This window comes from Solanum verrucosum, unplaced genomic scaffold (assembly GCF_900185275.1).
Source record: "Solanum verrucosum unplaced genomic scaffold, falcon-dt-bn FXZP01000218.1, whole genome shotgun sequence".
Taxonomy (NCBI): domain Eukaryota; kingdom Viridiplantae; phylum Streptophyta; class Magnoliopsida; order Solanales; family Solanaceae; genus Solanum; species Solanum verrucosum.
The window spans coordinates 2336673-2355592 of record NW_026020464.1 but is presented as its reverse complement, the minus strand read 5'-3'; the positions used below and the strand labels follow the sequence as shown (position 1 = coordinate 2355592).

The window sequence follows — 18920 nt, the reverse complement described above, 5'->3', positions numbered from 1 at the left end:
TTCCAGTGACTACAATTTTATATATAATTAGTGTAACACCGTGCCATTCTTCCGATGACTATCTTTTTTTGCATATCTTTTTTTTTTTTTTTTTTGATGAAGTAAGAAGAATGTCATTAACAAAGCATCAAGCAGATGCACAGATTACAAAAGAAAGAAATATCAGCTCCCAAAAAGGCAAAAAAAGCTATCTAAACAGCTAACAGCAGAGATCTATGGAGCTGATAAATTCTAGGAAAGAATCAACACTAAGTACAGGAGAGAGATTAACCCAACCAAAAAGAGTAATCAAACATCTTGCTTTAAAGGTAAAGATGGGAGTTGGGGTGCCATCAAAACATCTTTTGTTCCTCTCCGTCCATAAGCACCACAAAATACAGGCTGGAACCAAAGACCAGATATGCTTGACGGACTTCCCAACTTTCCAAGAACTCCAACACACAAAAGCCTCTCTCAATGATCTTGGCATGACCCAAGTGAGTCCAAAAAGTGAGAAGAACATGTTCCATAGGCCTGTTGCAACTGTGCAATGAAGGAACAAGTGATTAATAGATTCTGAGTTGCACAAGCACATGTAGCATCTGTTGACTATTTGGAATTTCCTCCTCATGAGATTATTCTGAGTCAAGCAAGAGTCTTTTAGAGTAATCCAACTGAAACAAATAACTTTAGGTGGCAACTTAGTTCTCCAGATTAATTTCCATGGCCATTGATCAATTACGATCTTCTTGGAGCTTTGTTGAAGGTAGCATGCTTTAACTGTGTAGGATCCATCCCTGCTATGTCTCCAGATAAGTTTGTCCCTGCGTTGACTGTTGATTGCACTAGTCTGAATGGTGGCCATAAGGCTAAAAACCTCTTCCAACTCCTAGTCATTAAGATTTCTCCTTAGGATCAGATTCCACACATTGTCTTCCCTGTACTGCGAGATGGTTGAGTCTGGATGAGATGCAATCTGGAAAATGCTTGGAAAAACATTCATTAGAGGAGTGTCTCCTAGCCAAATATCTTTCCAAAACTGAATATGTTCCCCATTTCCCACCATAAGTGAGGCATCACTGAAGAATTTTTCCCACAGTTTCCTTATATCTCTCCAGACCCCCGTGCCATAAGAGGTACTGACTTTATTAGAGCACCAATAACTATCACTACCATACTTTGCTTGAATCACTTCCTTCCACAAGCCAGCCGCCTCTTGATTGTATCTCCAGTGCCACTTCAATAGCAAACACTTATTATGTAAGGCCAAGTCTTTTATCCCCAATCCTCCATATTGTTTTGGCAAAGTGACTTTGGCCCATTTAACAAGGTGAATTTTGTGGTCCTTGTTGTTGCCTTCCCAGAGAAAGTCTCTCCTGATTTTGTCAAGTCGCTGTTTCACCTTAGCTGGCATAAGGAGTAAGGACATAAAATAGGTGGGAATGCTGTCCAATACACTATTGATGAGTGTTAATCTCCCCCCTAGAGAGAGGTATTGTTGTTGCCAGGAGGCTAACCTTCTCTCAAACTTTTCCACAATCACATTCCAAACTTGAGATGATCTATTCATAGCACCAAAAGGCATACCCAAGTAAGTGGTGGGAAAGGAGCCAATAGCGCAACACATGATAGCTGCCATATCTTCCAGATCAGGGACCTCATTTACAGGGTATATAGTGCTCTTGGACATGTTGATGTGGAGACCTGACAATGCTTCAAAGATCATAAGGGTGAGGCTAAGATATTGCACTTGAGATTTCTTAGCTCCACAGAAAACCAAGGTGTCATCAGCAAATAAAAGATGTGAGATCGAGACTGGTGGACCATAACCATTGCCCACCTCAAAGCCTTCTATCCATTGAAGTTGTTTAGCCTTCTCCAATATCCTACTCAAACCCTCCATAGCCAGAATAAAAAGGAAGGGTGATAAGGGATCCCCTTGTCTGATGCCTCTACCGGGAGAGAAAAAACCCACAGGACTTCTATTCACTAGTACAGAATACTTTATGGTGGAGAAGCTATACTTGATCCACCGAATCCATCTCTCTCCAAATCCCATTTGCCTTAGGATTGAAATAAGGAAGGACCAACTCAATTTATCAAACGCCTTCTCAACATCAAGTTTAAAAAGCAGTCCTGGAGTACCACTTTTCTGCTTCCAATCTAGAACTTCATTGGCAATAAGTGTTGCATCAGTGATTTGCCTTCCCTGAACAAAAGCATTCTGAAAACCAAAGACTAGATTCCCAATCACCTTCTTTAGCCTTTCTGAGAGCACTTTGGCCAAAATTTTATACACACTACCAATAAGACTGATAGGCCTAAAATCCTCAAGTTCTATCGCACCTTTCTTTTTAGGGATAAGTGCAATAAAAGAGGCATTAAAAGATTTCACCATGTGGCAATTGTTGTGAAAGTGATTGAGCGCACCCAAAATATCTTGCTTGATAATTCCCCAGCACTTCTGATAAAACCCCATAGAGAAGCCATCTGGCCCTGGACTCTTGTCTGGGGCACATGAGTTGATTGCATTCAATATTTCTTCTTCTTCAAAGGCCTGCTCCAAAGCATTCTTCTCTTCAGAACTCAAACTGCCCAGGCCCTCAAAAGAAGCAGTAGGCCTCCATGATTCGTTTTCAGAGTATAACTCTTGGTAGAAGTCAAGAATTACCTCTTTCACCTGCTCTTTTCCTTCAATGAGGTCATCTCCTACCTGCAATCTGTCAATGTGGTTGTATCTCCAGTGGGAGTTGGCTATTCTTTGAAAGTATTTTGTATTCCTATCCCCCTCTTTTAACCATAGACACCGCGATTTTTGTCTCCAAGAGGTTTCCTCTGCCTTTGCTAATTGTTGAATCTCTAGTTGTAATTGCAATATTTTGTTCTTTTCAACTTGAGACCGAACCCTTCCTTCAGTTGCTTGTTCTGTCAGCAGAAGATCATCCATGGCTTTACTGATTCTGGAATTTAGCTTACCAAAGACCTCCTTGTTCCAGGTAACAAGGTCTTTCTTCAAAAATTTTAATTTCTGGGAGAGTATAAAGTCTGGAGAGCCATTTACTATATAACCTTGCCACCAATTTTTGACCATATCATGAAAACCTTCATGCTGCAGCCACATGTTCTCGAATTTGAAGTAGGAAGGATCAGAAGTCCAATCGCCACTCTCTAGGGCTAAGGGACTATGGTCGAAGAGAACCCTTGGCAGGGCCACCTGCTTCACAACTCCAAAGAATTCATTCCATTCAGTGGAAATTAAGAACCTATCAATTCTGGAAGCCTGCAGAAAATCCTCTCCCCTTGTCCATGTATAAGTTGCACCATGCAAGGGGAGATCAATAAGACCCATGTCTTGAATAAATTCAGAGAAGTCCTTCATGTCCTGGGATCTCCTTATACAATTGTACCTCTCATGTTCATATCTACATACATTAAAGTCACCACCTATGACCCAACATCCATCCCAAATGCCTCTGACAGCAGCCAACTCATCCCATAGGTCAAACCTTTCTGGAGTTGAGTGAGGTCCATACACCCCAGAGAAACAGAATCTGAAGTCCACCTGCAAACCCTCCCACATGGCCGAAAGAGTATGCTGCCCTTGGTAAGAGTCTAAGCATTTCCATTGTCTTTTGTCCCACAAAATAATAATGCCACCCCTGGTACCACTTGCTTTCAATTCAACCCATTCGACCCATCTTGATCCCCAAATATGTCTTGCTATTGCCACAGAACAACACTCTGTTTTTGTTTCCTGTAAACACAAGATGTCAGGCTTCCATTTTTGAATAAGTAGCTTGATGGTGCTTCTTTTGCTTATATCATTAAGCCCCCTTATATTCCAACTGATAATTTTTGCTTTCATTCCGAGAAAGCCTTGTGGAACCTGCCCCTACTTGACCCTTCTCCATTCTCATAATTAATTGTGCACTGCAACTTCTTGGCCACAATCTCACCCTTTTCCTTTGATCTTTTCTTCTGTTGCTCTTTCCCCTTTGATTTCTGCAACTGTAACTTCCTCTTTTGTTCCATTCGCAGTATCATATCGAAGATTTCGTGCTCAAACCCCACTAAATTGACCCCAAAGGCTTTACAAGCTTTAGTCATCACCATCTTGGTCCAATGGGAGGTTTCGATAACTGTCGGGTGTGAAATAACCTGTTCCTCCAAGCTGTCACCAGACCAGGGTAGTGACAAAGTGTCGCTACTAATTGGGGAAGAGAAACCTGAATCTTGAGAATACCCAATAGAGAAAACAGAGTGGATAGGAGGAAGAGAGAGAAGAGATAGAGGTCGCATGCATTCAGCTTCGTCGTCTGCGTCTCCCTCCCACTCATCAAGAGAATTAGTTTGCGTTAGGGGAGCCAACAATGGCTTTTGAGACAACATAGCATTCGACTGTCGTTCCGAAAGCTTTTGTGTCTCTGCCACTATAGATTGGGCTTGGGCTGGTCTAATAGCCTTCCACTCCTTTAATATCTCCTTCTTTTTATTGAGATGCAAGTTCCCCTTTTTCCTCCTTGAATAATAAAGATGGTCTGAAGTCTTTTGCTGCAACTGGGCCTTTGCCTTAAGTTGGCCCAAAGTTGTCTTAGAATTTTTAGGCCCAACCCTAAGGTCCTCAGCTGATTTGAGATTTGAATCAATAGGCTGCTCATTCTGAAAAACATAAACTTGGTCTGGAGTCTTCTGCTGCAATTGGGCCTTTGCTTTAAGTTGGCCCAAGGTTGTCTTAGGTTTTTTGGGCCCAACCCTAGGGACATCAGCAGATTTCAAATTTGAATTGATAGACTGCTCAGTTTTCGAGACACAAACTTGTTTGGACCGCTGGTTAAAACCCTGTTCATCAGAATCACCGGCAACTGAGATTTTCGAGAAGGCATCAGCAATAATGGATATTTCATAAATTTTGCTGCCTACTCTCAAATCAATTTTGTGTGGAGGTTCTCGTGCTACTGCTGGAATACAAATCCGAGCCCAAAGAATATGATTTCTCTTCTTTGTGTCCTCATCTGCACCGATATAACCACCACAACAGTCCCCGATAAATTTCAGCGACTTTTCCGACCATGCGTGAAGCGGGATGCCAAAAGCCCTAATCCACCTCTGATTTGCTACTAATTCTTTTTTAGAGTTATCTGTCCCTGATTCTGGAGACCACCACTCAAGTGATAATCTTCTCCCATTCCAAAACCATTCCCCCATTATTATCCTCTCCGTTTCTTGCCTAGATGGAAACTCGAACATCATCTGGTTATGTGTGAGTTGTAAGACACGCAACCCTGCCGTCATCTTCCACCTTTTCAGGAACCACTGATGGATGACTGTTGGATTTGGACTCGAGCTGAAAGGGTCATTGAAGGTTCCAATTAAGCAACACTGCAAGTATTCCTGTAGATTCTCCAATTCAGAATGAGACTGAGAGCTCATGACTGGCCATTTCTGGATATTTGCAGCATCCATGAAAGATTTCCCTGGGGTGACAAACTTCCGGAGAACTGGGTTAACTGGCTCACCCAAAGATCTGATAATTTTGTCGGCTAAATCACTCCACCCTACATTGTAATCCATCTCCGGGATGATAATAGCTGATTTTCTTTGGCCCCTCAATGTTTCTACTCGAAGAAATCTCCCATAAGAGTTGAAGTTCTGATAAACTCTGAACAGATCCCCCTCCTTAAGCCTGCCCCATCTTCTATAAAGGTCCCCAACACCTTTGCAAGCTAATCTCATAACACTGCATACCCATCTTAAAATGACTTCGTCGATCTTAATCTTACTGACAAACCGACTACTGAACTCCTTGAACAAGAACCACCTAAAAGAACCTTCACTGATATCATTTATTTCAAAAGACTTATCACTGGAAATGAAAAAGCATACCCTGTCACCCATACTAAGAGATCGTATGATTAAAATTCCACCGCAAAGTAAATAATTTTGTCCCCCATGGTAAAAAAAACTAATTCCGATAGGAGTTGCCGGAAAAGGATCAAACGAAGTAAGAGAGAGAACCTAGGACAGGTTCCCCTTGGGAGCTGTGCATGGGAGTATTAACAACACCACCTACTTTTATATGTTGCATTCGAATAATTTGTGTAGTACCGTGGATTTTTCCAAACTATTTTCTCATATCTGAGTTGCATAGCATCATGTGTCTTTTCAGTGACTCCTCAAATTTGATTTGCATAGTTCCATTCATCTTTTCGGTGACTCCTCAAATCTGATTTGCGTAGGGTTGTGCCACCATTCCAACCCTACCCGTATAACTTTTCTTTTTCAGTAGGGTCGTGCCATAATTCCAACCCTACCCATATTATTTCTCTTTTTCAATGGGGTCGTTCCATCAATTCGAACTATCCTATTATAATTTCTATTTTCTAGTTGGGTCGTGACATCATTCCGACCCTACCCATATAATTTATTTCTTAGATTGTGACCACTTTCAACCATCAAATCTAATACTACGGCGTATGAGCATGTTCTAACCAATTTTTTAGTGACTTTCTTGTTTAATATCGACTTATCTATTGATTCCAACATGATCCACATACTTTATACTAGATTTTGAGCACTTTGCAACTCAGGGGGAGCTTAGTAGCCTTGCATGTCGATTATGTGAGTCACTCTATAGTCTGAAACAGTCTTTGCAAGTTTGGTTTGGGAAGTTCAACATTGTAATTTTATCACTCTGTGTTTTATCGCATTATGCATCAAATTCAGTATTTCATGAGAAGATTAAGCACATTGAGATTGACTGACATTATGCATCAAATCTAGTATTTAATGAGAAGACAAGCACATTGAGATTGACTGTCAATTTTGTGAAGTCGACTGATCAACTTACAGATATCTCACCATGCCCCTCATCGGTCCTCAAGTTAATTGCATTTGTAACAAGCTAGGTACATGAATTGTATGCACTAGCTTGAGGGGGAGTGTTAGAATAGGAATAGGTTTATACAATCCTATTAGAATAGGAATAGAAATAGAAATAGGAATACTAAATAGTATCCTACTTGGTAAAGGATTGTATTCTAGGGTCTATAAATAGGGTCTCAATGTAATAATGTACACAACAACAATTCAATAATATTTTTCTCCTATATTTCTCACAGGACACCTTGTCGATGTCATTCCGGTGAGACTTCTTATTTCTTTGATAAGTTCATTCAGGTGGAACTTTGTATCTTATACGGATCAAAAATAGTATTTTATTCTACTAATTTCCATGAGCACAGTTGGGCCTCTACCCCTAAAGTTCTAAATTTCAAAAAGCCATTGGGACCATACTGTATGCAATCAAACCAAATTGTTCTCCTACAGAGACACGGTGAATTGGTCTCTATCTCAAATTTAACTTCACCTACATACATCCAAACAAATATATGCAACTATAACTAGAATGCCAGAGTATGTGGGTATTAGGTCCCTTAGCCGAGCTACTTAACTCCCTATTTAGCAACAGTAAAAACAAAAGAGCAATCTGCAAACCTGAAGAATTGTTCTTCAATGAATTATGCAAAAACAAATGATGGCATCGATAAGTACGAAGTTTGGTGACTACGGCTTCTTCAGTTAGGCCATCCTCCACAGAGTAAGTCTTCATAGTCTCATAAACAGAGATAATGCAATACCCCTTCGCTGAACGGGATATTCCTGTACCCACCAAATAAGAATCTTAGTTTGTGATTTGCAAGTGAAATTTCTTAATCTTTCATAACTAATAAATATGAGGTGCTAATGAACAAAAAAATTGTTTGCTACTTAAGTGATCAAGGGAGCAGTCACTAGTCAGTAGAATAGGATTTCTAGCATAGGAAAGCTCTGAATTATAAAATCTTGGAATGAAATGGGTCCAATGGAGAGGAACAGATAGTGATGATTCATGTGTGCCTAGGAGGGTGTGTTTTTTTACTTGGCTAGCCACTAGAGGGGTTATTTTGACAATGGAAAATCTTAGAAAGCAGAAGGTTGTCTGCGTCAATCAGTCTTACATGTGCAACGAGGCGGGCGAGGATATGGATCACCTTCTTCAACATTGCGGTCTTACCATAAGATTATGGTGGGATATGTTTAGATGATTTCTCACTCCTTGGACAATACCAAGAACCATGAAAGATTTCGATGCTCAGTTGGACGAGCGGGAGGAGGAAAAGCCAAAGGACTTCGAACGTGGTTCTAATTGCATTAACGTGGGTTGTTTGGAGAGATAAATAGGAGAGCTTTTGAAGGTGTAGAGTCAAGTTTCTTGCAGTTGAGGAGTAGTCTCCGCTCCCTTATTTTCTTTTGGTGTAAACGGAACTTATAGAGGATTGGGTGGAGTTTGCAGGGTATCATATCTTTTGGTATAACCTTTGTATAGGCCGTTTTGGTCATGTTTATGAATGAGAATACTTTTTCTTGATTAAAAAAAAAGTCTACCCAAATTAGCTTGGAGAGATTAGTTGCTTGCCATATTCTGGCTTTTAGCTGGAGAATAAGTGGTCAAGCAGTCATGACAGAGGTCAAAGCTGGACAGTGCATTTGCTGGGAAAATATTGATAAACACAAGGTCAGCATTATGAATACTGAAAAAAGTAAGAAGTCAGGCTTGGACGTAAACATCACCAATGACTCTCTGCTTGCAAAATTATTAACATGTTCCATGCATGGGCAGCAATTATTTAGCTTTAAAACTAAATAGCAAGAGAAACCAACTTATGCAAGAAAAATTTGCTCTGTCATACCAACAACAGGCATTGGATCTGGAAAATCAAGATCTTGATCATCTCCAACAAGGCCAAAAACATAGGGACTGCCTGGATGTGCATGCCTAAAATATTGAGAACAATACGCCACATATTAGGATCATTCAGCATCCTTTCTAAGAGTATAAAAATGTTGGTGATGTAGATCTTACGAATATGTAAGATACTTTGGTTATGCTAGCATGCTGAAAAGCTTTACTGATTTCTCACAACTAACATTTTTGCATCTTAGCAGACATTAATTAGTAGATTCAACTGACATGGAAAAATCCAAGTGATATAAAAATAAAAACTGTATAATCGCACCCACAAATAAAATTGTACTTATAAGAAATCTTGAGCTATTCATAAGTAATTACCCTGATATAAATCGGCTCTTACGAGCACGAGCTTGAGTTGGACCCTGAACTTCCTCCACGACACACTACAAATGCAAACATTACACAGCTGTACAAATTACTAAATCTGTTTTGTGCATGACTAAAAGGAAGTGAGGACAGAGAGGCACTTGAAGCTATATGTGGAAAAAAGATTAGGAGGGAAGAAGTAGGAAGATATCAAGTCAAATGGTCGAAAGAACATCATAAGAAATTAGCACTTCAAGACATTAATCAGATCATAACTTCACTAACAAAAGACATCATTTTAATTCTTCAAGAGAAAAAGCCAACTCTGACAAGTTCATTAACATACCAATATAAATTTCCACTTCACCTCCCATGTATATTAGAAATATATAAGAACTTATCCAACAAAAGGGATAATGAAAGTTCCAACTGACAGTTTGGGGATGGCACTAACCACAGAGAAACCATAACGTGTGAGATCATCCAACGTCTGTCTTAGATTCTGCAAAAAAGAACAAAAAATGACACAGTTTACATGACAACGAGAGAAGGAATAAAAGTAAATAAATACCATAAATTTATCTTGAAAAAACAACTTAGGGACATCAGAAAACTCAGCATACTCTGCTGGCAGTTTCTCGGGTATAATTGTGCAGGAAGATGACAGAATAGAAGTGTACAAATTTTATTTTATGTCGATATTGAATAGGAACAAATTCAAGGAAAAGGCAGTCAAAGGTATTTTCACTCAACGAGCTTCAAAAAGAGGGAACCAGTTATGCTTGAAAGTAATAAAAAACAGTAAAGGCAAGGAAATAAAATGAGAAAATCAAATGATTTCCTATTTCATTGGCATATTAACAGCTTAGACATAACTAAGAGCTTCTTAACCCTGTTAAAGGAGGTAAAGAAAACAAATCCAGCCTCAAGCTTGGTTTACATGGTCACAAATCTGGTTCACAAGAGAAATCGGTTCAGAACCCTACATTAGCATGGAGGTCCATTCATGCAAAATATGTAATCCATGTAATGTATAAACCTTTTGAACGGAAAATAAAAATAAAAAAACATATATATAAAAAGAAAATGAAAACAGTACCACAACTGGACAACCAGCTTTTGGTATACTATCTGAGCGCAGGCCACCAAATGGATTTAAACCAGCATATTCCACAAGAATACAAGCATCGAATCCAATTGCTTCATAAAAATCACCTACCTGGAAAGTCAAAGAAGAACAAGAAGCACTCTTCATTGATTTTGATCACAGCAGTCCTCATTAATTGAGGAACTAATATGTGACTTTCAAGCACATTTAAAAGAAGAGTAGATGAAAGCGGTAAAACCATACTCTACAGAGCAAAACTTCATGTGGAAATTTTGACTTGAACTGCAACATCTCCGAGTTAAGTGTTCCCTCTTTAAGACTGATAAATTAACAAAGGTAGCCTTTGGTAAAAAAAATTGAAGTAATAGATAGACAAAAGCACAAAGAGACATAAGCATATGATAAATTTACAAAGGTAGCCTTCAGTAAAAAACTTAAGTCATATGAGACAAGTAATAGACAAACAAAGACACAGGGAGACATAAGCATATGTATATTACACATATGTGTAAACTTTTACATGTCTGTGTGTAGATCTGACAGTTAGTAGTCTGTACATAACTATTTTTTGCTTCTTGATAAGGTCAAACTTGAACTGTGCCCTACAATTGTTTTTTGGACGAATTTGTTGCAGCCTGGATTCATTTTGCTTTTAAACAAGGTTTCCTAAACCATGTCAGAAATCAAATAATATTATTATGGGTTCAAAATGTAATATTTGATTTCTGATATGGATTAGGGAACCATGCTGAAAAGAACATCATTATGGGTTTTCGCGCAATTTGCAAAGCTTGTCAACCATGCTAAGCACTGGGCGTGAGGTGAGGTGTTAAAGAATGACAAAAGTCCACATCGGTGGTTAATGAGATGGGTGGACTCCTTATAAGGCTTGGGCAATCCTCCTCCCTTTGAGCTAGCTTTTGGGGTGTGAGTTCGGGCAAAGACCTAATTTAACATGGTATCAGAGCCTCTACGAACTTGGTAGAGAATTAAAGAGCTTCCACTGCCGGCGGGTGGCACCCATATATGTTGCCCGTCTGGCAAATGATTATGTTAGCAAAAGTTGGGTCACCATGCATCATTCTAGTGACTACTTTCTTATATCTAATTTGTGTAGCACCGTGCCATCATTCCGGTGACTGCTTTTTCATATTTAATTTGTGTAGCACCGTGCCATCATTCTGGTGACTACTTTTTCATATCTAGTTTGTGTAGCACTGTGCCATCATTCCAATGACTCATTTTTCATATATAATTTGTGTAGCACCGTGCCATCCTTCTGGTGACTACCTTTTTTTGCATATCTTATTTGCGTAGCACCGTGCATCTCTCCGGACTACTTTTCATATTTAATTTGTGTAGTACCGTGGATTTTTCCGAACTATTTCTCATATCTGAGTAGCATAGCATCATGTGTCTTTTCAGTGACTCCTCAGGTTTGATTTGCATAACTCCATTCGTCTTTCCGGTGACTCCTTAAATTTGATTTGCATAGGGTTGTGCCATCATTCCAACCCTACCCGTATAATTTTTCTTTTTTAGTAGGGTCGTGCCATCATTCCGACCCTACCCATATTACTTTTCTTTTTCAGTAGGGTCGTGCCATCATTCCAACCCTACCCATATTATTTCTCTTTTTCAATGGGGTCGTTCCATCAATTCAAACTATCCTATATAATTTCTATTTTCTAGTTGGGTCGTGACATCATTCCGACCCTACCCATATAATTTTATTTCTTAGATTGTGACCACTTTTACCCATCAAATCCAATACTCCGGCATATGAGCATGTTTCGGGCAGTTTTTCGGTGACTTGTTTAATATCAACTATCTATTGATTCCAACATGAACCATGTACTTTATACTAGATTTTGAGCACTTACAATGTTCGCTGCATTGTGAAGAAGTCTATATGGAGCAACCACCTAATTTTGTTGCTCAGGGGGAGTTTAGTAGCCTTGTATGTTGATTACGTAAGTCACTCTATGGTCTGAAACAGTCTTTGCAAGTTTGGTTTGGGAAGTTCCAACACTGTAATTTTATCACTCTATGTTTTATCGGCATTATGCATCAAATTCAGTATTTCATAAGAAGATCAAGCACATTGAAATTTATTGTCAATTTTGTGAAGTCCAGTGATCAACTCGCAGATGTCTCACCAAGCCCCTCATCGATCCTCGTGTTAATTACATTTGTAACAAGCTAGGTACATGAATTGTATGCACTAGCTTGAGGGGGAGTGTTAGAATATGAATAGGTTTATACAATCCTATTAGAATAGGAATAGGTTTATACAATCCTATTAGAATAGGAATAGGTTTATACAATCCTATTAGAATAGGAATAGGAATAGAAATAGAAATTGGAATACTAAATAGTATCCTACTTGGTAAAGGATTGTATTCTAGGGTCTATAAATAGGGTCTTAATGTAATAATGTAAACAACAACAATTCAATAATATTCTTTTCCTATATTTCTCACAACCATCATTTAGCACATATTTATTAATATATGATATAAGTATTGAAAACACCCCTAAACTCGGCGTGAACTATTAGTTTCATTCCCAAACTATTGACAGTCACAAAAACACTCCTTTACTTGACTAACTGAATTTAAATACACCCCCGATCTTGCAACATGAGTGAAATACATCCCTAAATTTTCGCCAAGTTTAGAGGTGTTTTCAACACTCCTCTCAGCCTTTTATTAAGAGTCTTATGCTCCTACAAGAGTTTGAGACCACTTACTATGTCATGTTGTATATCAGGGGTGTATCTAAGTTGAGCTAGTCAAGTAGAGGGGTGTTTTTAAGGTTGTCAACAGTTCGTACGGAACTAATAATTTGCAACAAGTTCAAGGGTGTTTTCAATATTTTTCTCTTAATATATTTATATCCATACGAGTATAGGCAGAAAAATTCAGCATGACAAAATTGAAATACTTAGATATTGGAGTTTGCATTTTCATAACTCAACAACTCATTTCTGACAAGATTATATCTATATGAGGATATTAAATCATGAATGTGCAGACAACAAGAATATCAATAAGGAAAAACGAGGAGATCTCAAAGAAAGTCTAAAACTTTTCTCAGCGGAGCTTTAGATTCCAATCTATAGAGGAAAATGTTAGAATAGGAATAGGTATATACAATCCTACTTAAATAGGAATAGGAATACGAATAGAAATAGGAGTAGTAAATAGTATCCTACTTGGTAAAGGATTGTACTGTAGTGTCTATAAATAGGGTCTCTCTATAATAATTTAGATACAACACAATTCAATAATATTTCTCTTATATTTCTCATAGAATAAACTAAGAAATACAGAAAATCTATTCATGTAGATTTACAAATTAAAACCTGTAGTTGAGTTTATGGAGAAAAACAAAGAAATTCTCCCAGAACCCTTCTCTCTTTTTTTTCCTTTTGAAATGGTAAGGATTGAGATTCACCCAAAACCCATGATTAAACTCTTCTCTGAATTGGAAGAAAAACTAGTTTAAAGATTTCCTAAAGGAAGGATCAAAAGACAACATGAAAGAACTAACCTTCCATTTCTCAAACTCGGATCCACACCCAGCAAGTTACAATATGTAAGCCTCTTAGCCAGTAGAACAGAAGAAGGCTTTCTCAAGAATTCCATTCTCTAAAACATAAAATCATGGTGGCATAACATTATACACTTATTAAACAATTGTTTGCACTTGTTAAAAAAAGGAAAAGAATCACATATTTAAATTCTGCAATAAATCAACCCAGTCATGAAGAGAAATGTAGACAACCTCTTTCCACCACATAATATTAACATAGTCTTTTTCCTCTGGAACACTTTTTGGTTGTTTGAGTTTTTTTGCCGTTGTGGCAAAAAACTTCCGCTCCTTCAAGTAACGTATCTGCTCTCGGCACCTGACACTCAATGGGTGACAGAAATTGCAAACAAAATTTATTTGGATCCAGAAATTTGTCATCAGTAGTTGATATGAGAGTTATATGAAATAATTTAATCAAAAGAAGCACATATAATCTAATCCCGAAACTTAGAATGATAAAAAGGAACTTCCTTATTTCACAAATATCTTAAGTGCGTCCAACTCGCAACAACCTGTAGGCAAGCACTATGTATGCCATCAGCCATAAGTCATTGATTATTCCTCTATTTAAGAATTCTCAGTTAACGATCAAATATACAAGAAAAACTCTGATCCTCTTTACACCTTAAAGCCTTCTACTTCTACTTATTCAGTCCTCAAAGCTTTATCTTTCCATAAACCATTTAAAAAACATCACAGGTGCAGTAGCTATCAGTGATTCAGCCTCAAACTGATATAAAGACCTAGATGCAGTTTCAAGAAACCTTCTACAACTTGTCCAAAATATGAAAGATGCAGGCTTTAATAGTGCATCAAACCCAAACAAGACAGTATCAAAACCACCAGGTATGAAAGTTTCAGAAATTATAAACACGGAAGAGAAAGCTCCTAATTCCATGGCTGAAAGAGCAAGTTTTCAGTTAATAAACTAAACCCCCGCTCAGTGGCGGAGACAAAAAATTTATTAAGGTGTCCAAGAATAATGGTGTGTGGCTGTCAAAATAAAACAAAAAAATATTGTGCTATTTGGGGTTCGAACCCGGAACTTCTTCATTTAAATGGACACCTATTACCACTACGCCAAAAGCATAACTTTTGTCAAGGGTGTCCAACTTTAAATATATATCCTTTAAATGTAGAATTTGACAAATATATACAACTTAATTTTCCGACAAAGGGTGTCCAACTAGCTCTAGCTACGCCCCTGCACCCCGCTAGTAACTAGGATTGCAAGGGATTAGATAATCTATCAGACGCTGACTTACTGTGGAGGAAATCGGTTATATTAGAAGAGAGAGTCATTCGCTTCTTATATTATTCATCTATTTATTTATCTTATCTTGTAATGCACCATTGAGCCTCAAATCGAGTTTATTCAAATCTCTGCTCACACGGTGCCTCAAGGAGAACCTGAAACTGGTTGTTACTTCACAACAAGAAGCATACAGAGCATTCACAAAGAAATGGTGTACATGGAAGGAATAAAGCAATGGTGAGAGACTACTCAACGAGTGATACCTATCTTACTTTCCCTTTTTAAGACAACAAAGATTATAAAGTCACCCTTATACAAAAGTAATGCATCAAGTATGGAATCACATCAGCTGCTACTCTTTGATAGCCTCGTCAAATAGGAGAGCTAAGGGTTTCTCGTAGATAATTTTTTTTCAATTTAGAGAGAGCTCTAAGTTCTTAGTATGAGTCGGCTCATTTACAGTTAAATGGAAAAATGAGATTTAGTAGGATCACCAAGCTAGCGGATCGGAAAGGGTTGTATGAGTGTCCTACTCCTGCGTGAACTTTTTGAAAATGAATCACCTGCACTTATTCTTAATTTAGAAAGTAACAAATTTGATTAATGTTTGGGCAAGAAAGGTGCCACATACAACACCATACTATGCAAGAAAGGTGCCACATACAACACCATACTATTGTAATGATTCACCAAAAATGTTCACCGGCTACCTTCCAATAGTACTATAACTTTTGGAAAAAAGGGTTGAAGCAGCATTGGCGCGAGTTGGGGGCCAAATTTAGTTTATCCTTCATTCATGCTTTTGATCTAGCTAAACTCCAGAAAACTCCATTGGTCTGAAGTAGAAAAAGGTGGAAGCTTGGGCAGAACTAGTCACCCTGACGTGAAAGTAGCATGATTAGGTGATTTTCCACATATATCGGAACTAAGAAAGGTATGTTTTTTCACTTGGCTAGCTACAAGGTGAGTGATCCTGACAGCGGAGAATTTGAGGAAGAGAAAGATAACTAGTGCCAGTTGGTGTTTCATGTGCAAAGAATTAGGTGAAGATGAATCACCTTCATCTACATTGTCGGATAGCTTCTTGTTTTTGGTGGGAAATTCTGGATGGTTCATCCTTGAGTGGGTGATGGCGAGCACTGTGAAAGAAACAATATTATATTTTATTTTTTGAAAATGGTAATGTTGTACTCTTCAGCATAGGATATGCTGGTGACCTGCAAACAGAGGGGAACAAAAGAAGAGAAAAAAAAATACTTACAAGGATCCTAATAATTCTACAAGGCATGAGATGTTGCTCCTCTAGCATTTATGTGGATCACATAGCAAGAGAGGAATAGAGGAGCTTTTGAGGGAATAGAGAAAGACTTTGTTTACTTGAAGAATAGCCTGTTTTCTCTTATTTCTTTTTGGTGCACCCATAGGATTCCTACATGCATAGATGAGTGGGTGTTATTTGTAAAAAAAAACATGTCCTCTTGTGAGGTTTTCTACTTTAGATATACTTCTTGTATACAGGCAAGCTTTTGCCCTTTCTTAATAAAACTTATTACTTTATCAAAAAAGAAAGTAGCATGACTATGTGTCAATTTTAACAGTGAAATCCAACAATTTGAAATAAAGAATGACAGCGAATTCAATTAACTTTCTCATTTCCAATTACAGAAGTGAATTTTCAGGTACTAACGATTGAAAACATCAACCTTGATGAGCGCACATGGAACCGCTGTTCAGAACCTCTGTATCCCTGTTTCTTGTACTCAAAATAAGCGCAATTAATTTCAAAAAGATTTACTGCATTTGGTTCCTCTTATTGATAACCTTACTGCATTTGGATCCTCTTTCAACTTCACGAAGCATTGAGTCCCTCCTCTCAAAATCCACGATACAGTCTCACACCACCACCACCACCCCACATCCTCACAAAAGACCAGCCTAATAAAAAAGGGTACTAGTTGGTAGATCAAAAAATAAAAATGGAACGGCCCTCATTTATGCATCAGAGACTAAAGCCAATTTTTTTACTAAGGGGTTCAAAATATGAAGAACTAAACCCACGAAGAATTCAAAGGCAGTTCAATATCCACTATATATACATAAAAAAATTAATTTTAATCATGTATAAATAATGTAATTTTCCGCCAAAGAGGTTCCGATAAACCCCTGGGCCCTTACTAGCTCCGCCCTTTCTAAAGCTTAAGCAACTTAACTAATAGGCACCAACAAGAGTTGTGATGGAGTGGTAAGTACTTCTTCATCCATAACCAAAGGTCTCGGGTTCGAGTGTCCTGGTTACAAAGTCGACTTTGTTAGGAAGCGCTTTACCAACGCAGGTACCGAACACTGAATGGGAAACCAAAAAAGAAAAAAAAAACTTAACTAATAGGCTTCACTCAACTCTCCAATACAAACACACAAAGAAGAAAATGAAACAATATATTAGGGCCTCTAGGTCTTCCTACAAATAACATATACAAGAAAAAGAAAAAGAAAAATCACATCTTTTTCAAACAAGATAACAAGTTCTTGCCTTCTGAACTTCCACAACCACCCCACCCTTAACTAACCAAACAATTAGTGATCTTTTCTCCAAATACAGAAACAAATACATAAAAAGCTTTCAACTTTATGCAAGTAGAAAAATCACATCTTTTTCAAACAAGATAACAAATTCTTTCCTTCTGAGCTTCCACAAACCACCCCATCCTTAACTAACCCAACAATTAGTGATCTTTTCTCCACAACCAGAAACAAATACATAAAAAGCTTTCAACTTTATGCAAGAAGAAAAATCACATCTTTTTCAAACAAGGTAATAAATTCTTGCCTTCTGAGCTTCCACAAACCACCCCATCCTTAACTAACCCAACAATTAGTGATCTTTTCTCCACAACCAGAAACAAATACATAAAAAAAAATCAACTTTATGCAAGTAGAAAAATCACATCTTTTTCAAACAAGGTAACAAATTCTTGCCTTCTGAGCTTCCACAAACCACTCCATCCTTAACTAACCCAACAATTAGTGATCTTTTCTCCACACCCAGAAACAAATACATAAAAAGCTTTCAACTTTATGCAAGTAGAAAAATCACATCTTTTTCAAACAAGATAACAAATTCTTGCCTTCTGAGCTTCCACAAACCACCCCACCCTTAACTAACCCATCAATTAGTGACCTTTTCTCCACACCAAGAAACAAATACATAAAAAGCTTTCATCTTTATGCAAGTAGAAAAAATCCCAACTTTTTCAAACAAGATAACAAATTCTTGTCTTCTGAGCTTCCACAAACCACCCCACCCTTAACTAACCCATCAATTAGTAGTGACCTTTTCTCCACACCAAGAAACAAATACATAAAAAGCTTTAAACTTTATGCAAGAAAATGGAAGAACTTACAGAGTATGTGGAGAGAAAGAGAAGAAACGCTGGCGAAGTGGTGGACGGAGGAAAAGGGACAGTGAACGCCAACGGGGAACTGAAACGGCGACGTTTTTCGCCGTAACCCAATACATTGCTCGATATCAGTGCACAATACACAGTGTCTGTGTGTATTGTTCTTCCCGGCAGAGAAAGGTGTACTTTATATTATATTCAAAAAATAAACTCCGTAGGAATATCTATTAAACATTAGGGAAAGAATGTTAGTAGATATTGGTATTTGGGACGGATTAATTACTATTAGAGTCGAGCTAATTGCATAGTCATACGAAATATTATTTTGACAAATTTTGATAATTAATCACATTGAAAATAGTGAATGCATTCTAAAAGGAGGTTTTCTTTCAATAGATTGTCTAGAGCAAAGCAAGGCGTGATTGTTTCATCATTCTGTGATCTCTACCTTTTCATCTCTAAATAATGGTATTTCAATGTGTTTTA

At 37.9% G+C, this 18920-nt stretch overlaps 1 protein-coding gene across 5 annotated transcripts in view; it reads right to left on the bottom strand.

The window, feature by feature from the left end:
• LOC125808920 (DNA mismatch repair protein MSH1, mitochondrial) overlaps window positions 1-18620 on the bottom strand; it is a 47300-nt gene extending 28680 nt beyond the window's left edge. Inside the window, exons 1-9 of one of the 5 annotated variants that reach the window (XM_049488590.1) lie at window positions 18438-18620; window positions 13974-14097; window positions 13740-13837; window positions 10428-10503; window positions 10176-10295; window positions 9531-9578; window positions 9089-9153; window positions 8709-8794; window positions 7474-7638 (exon numbers count right to left, since the gene is read on the bottom strand). In XM_049488590.1, the coding sequence (XP_049344547.1) occupies window positions 7474-7638; window positions 8709-8794; window positions 9089-9153; window positions 9531-9578; window positions 10176-10295; window positions 10428-10503; window positions 13740-13837; window positions 13974-14097; window positions 18438-18553 (898 nt within the window). In that variant the 5' untranslated portion in view covers window positions 18554-18620. The remainder of the gene's footprint in view (window positions 1-7473; window positions 7639-8708; window positions 8795-9088; window positions 9154-9530; window positions 9579-10175; window positions 10296-10427; window positions 10504-13739; window positions 13838-13973; window positions 14098-18437) is intronic. The other 4 variants (XM_049488592.1, XM_049488595.1, XM_049488594.1 and 1 more) reach the window with 4 other exon arrangements.
• Between the last annotated feature and the right edge of the window lie 300 nt (window positions 18621-18920).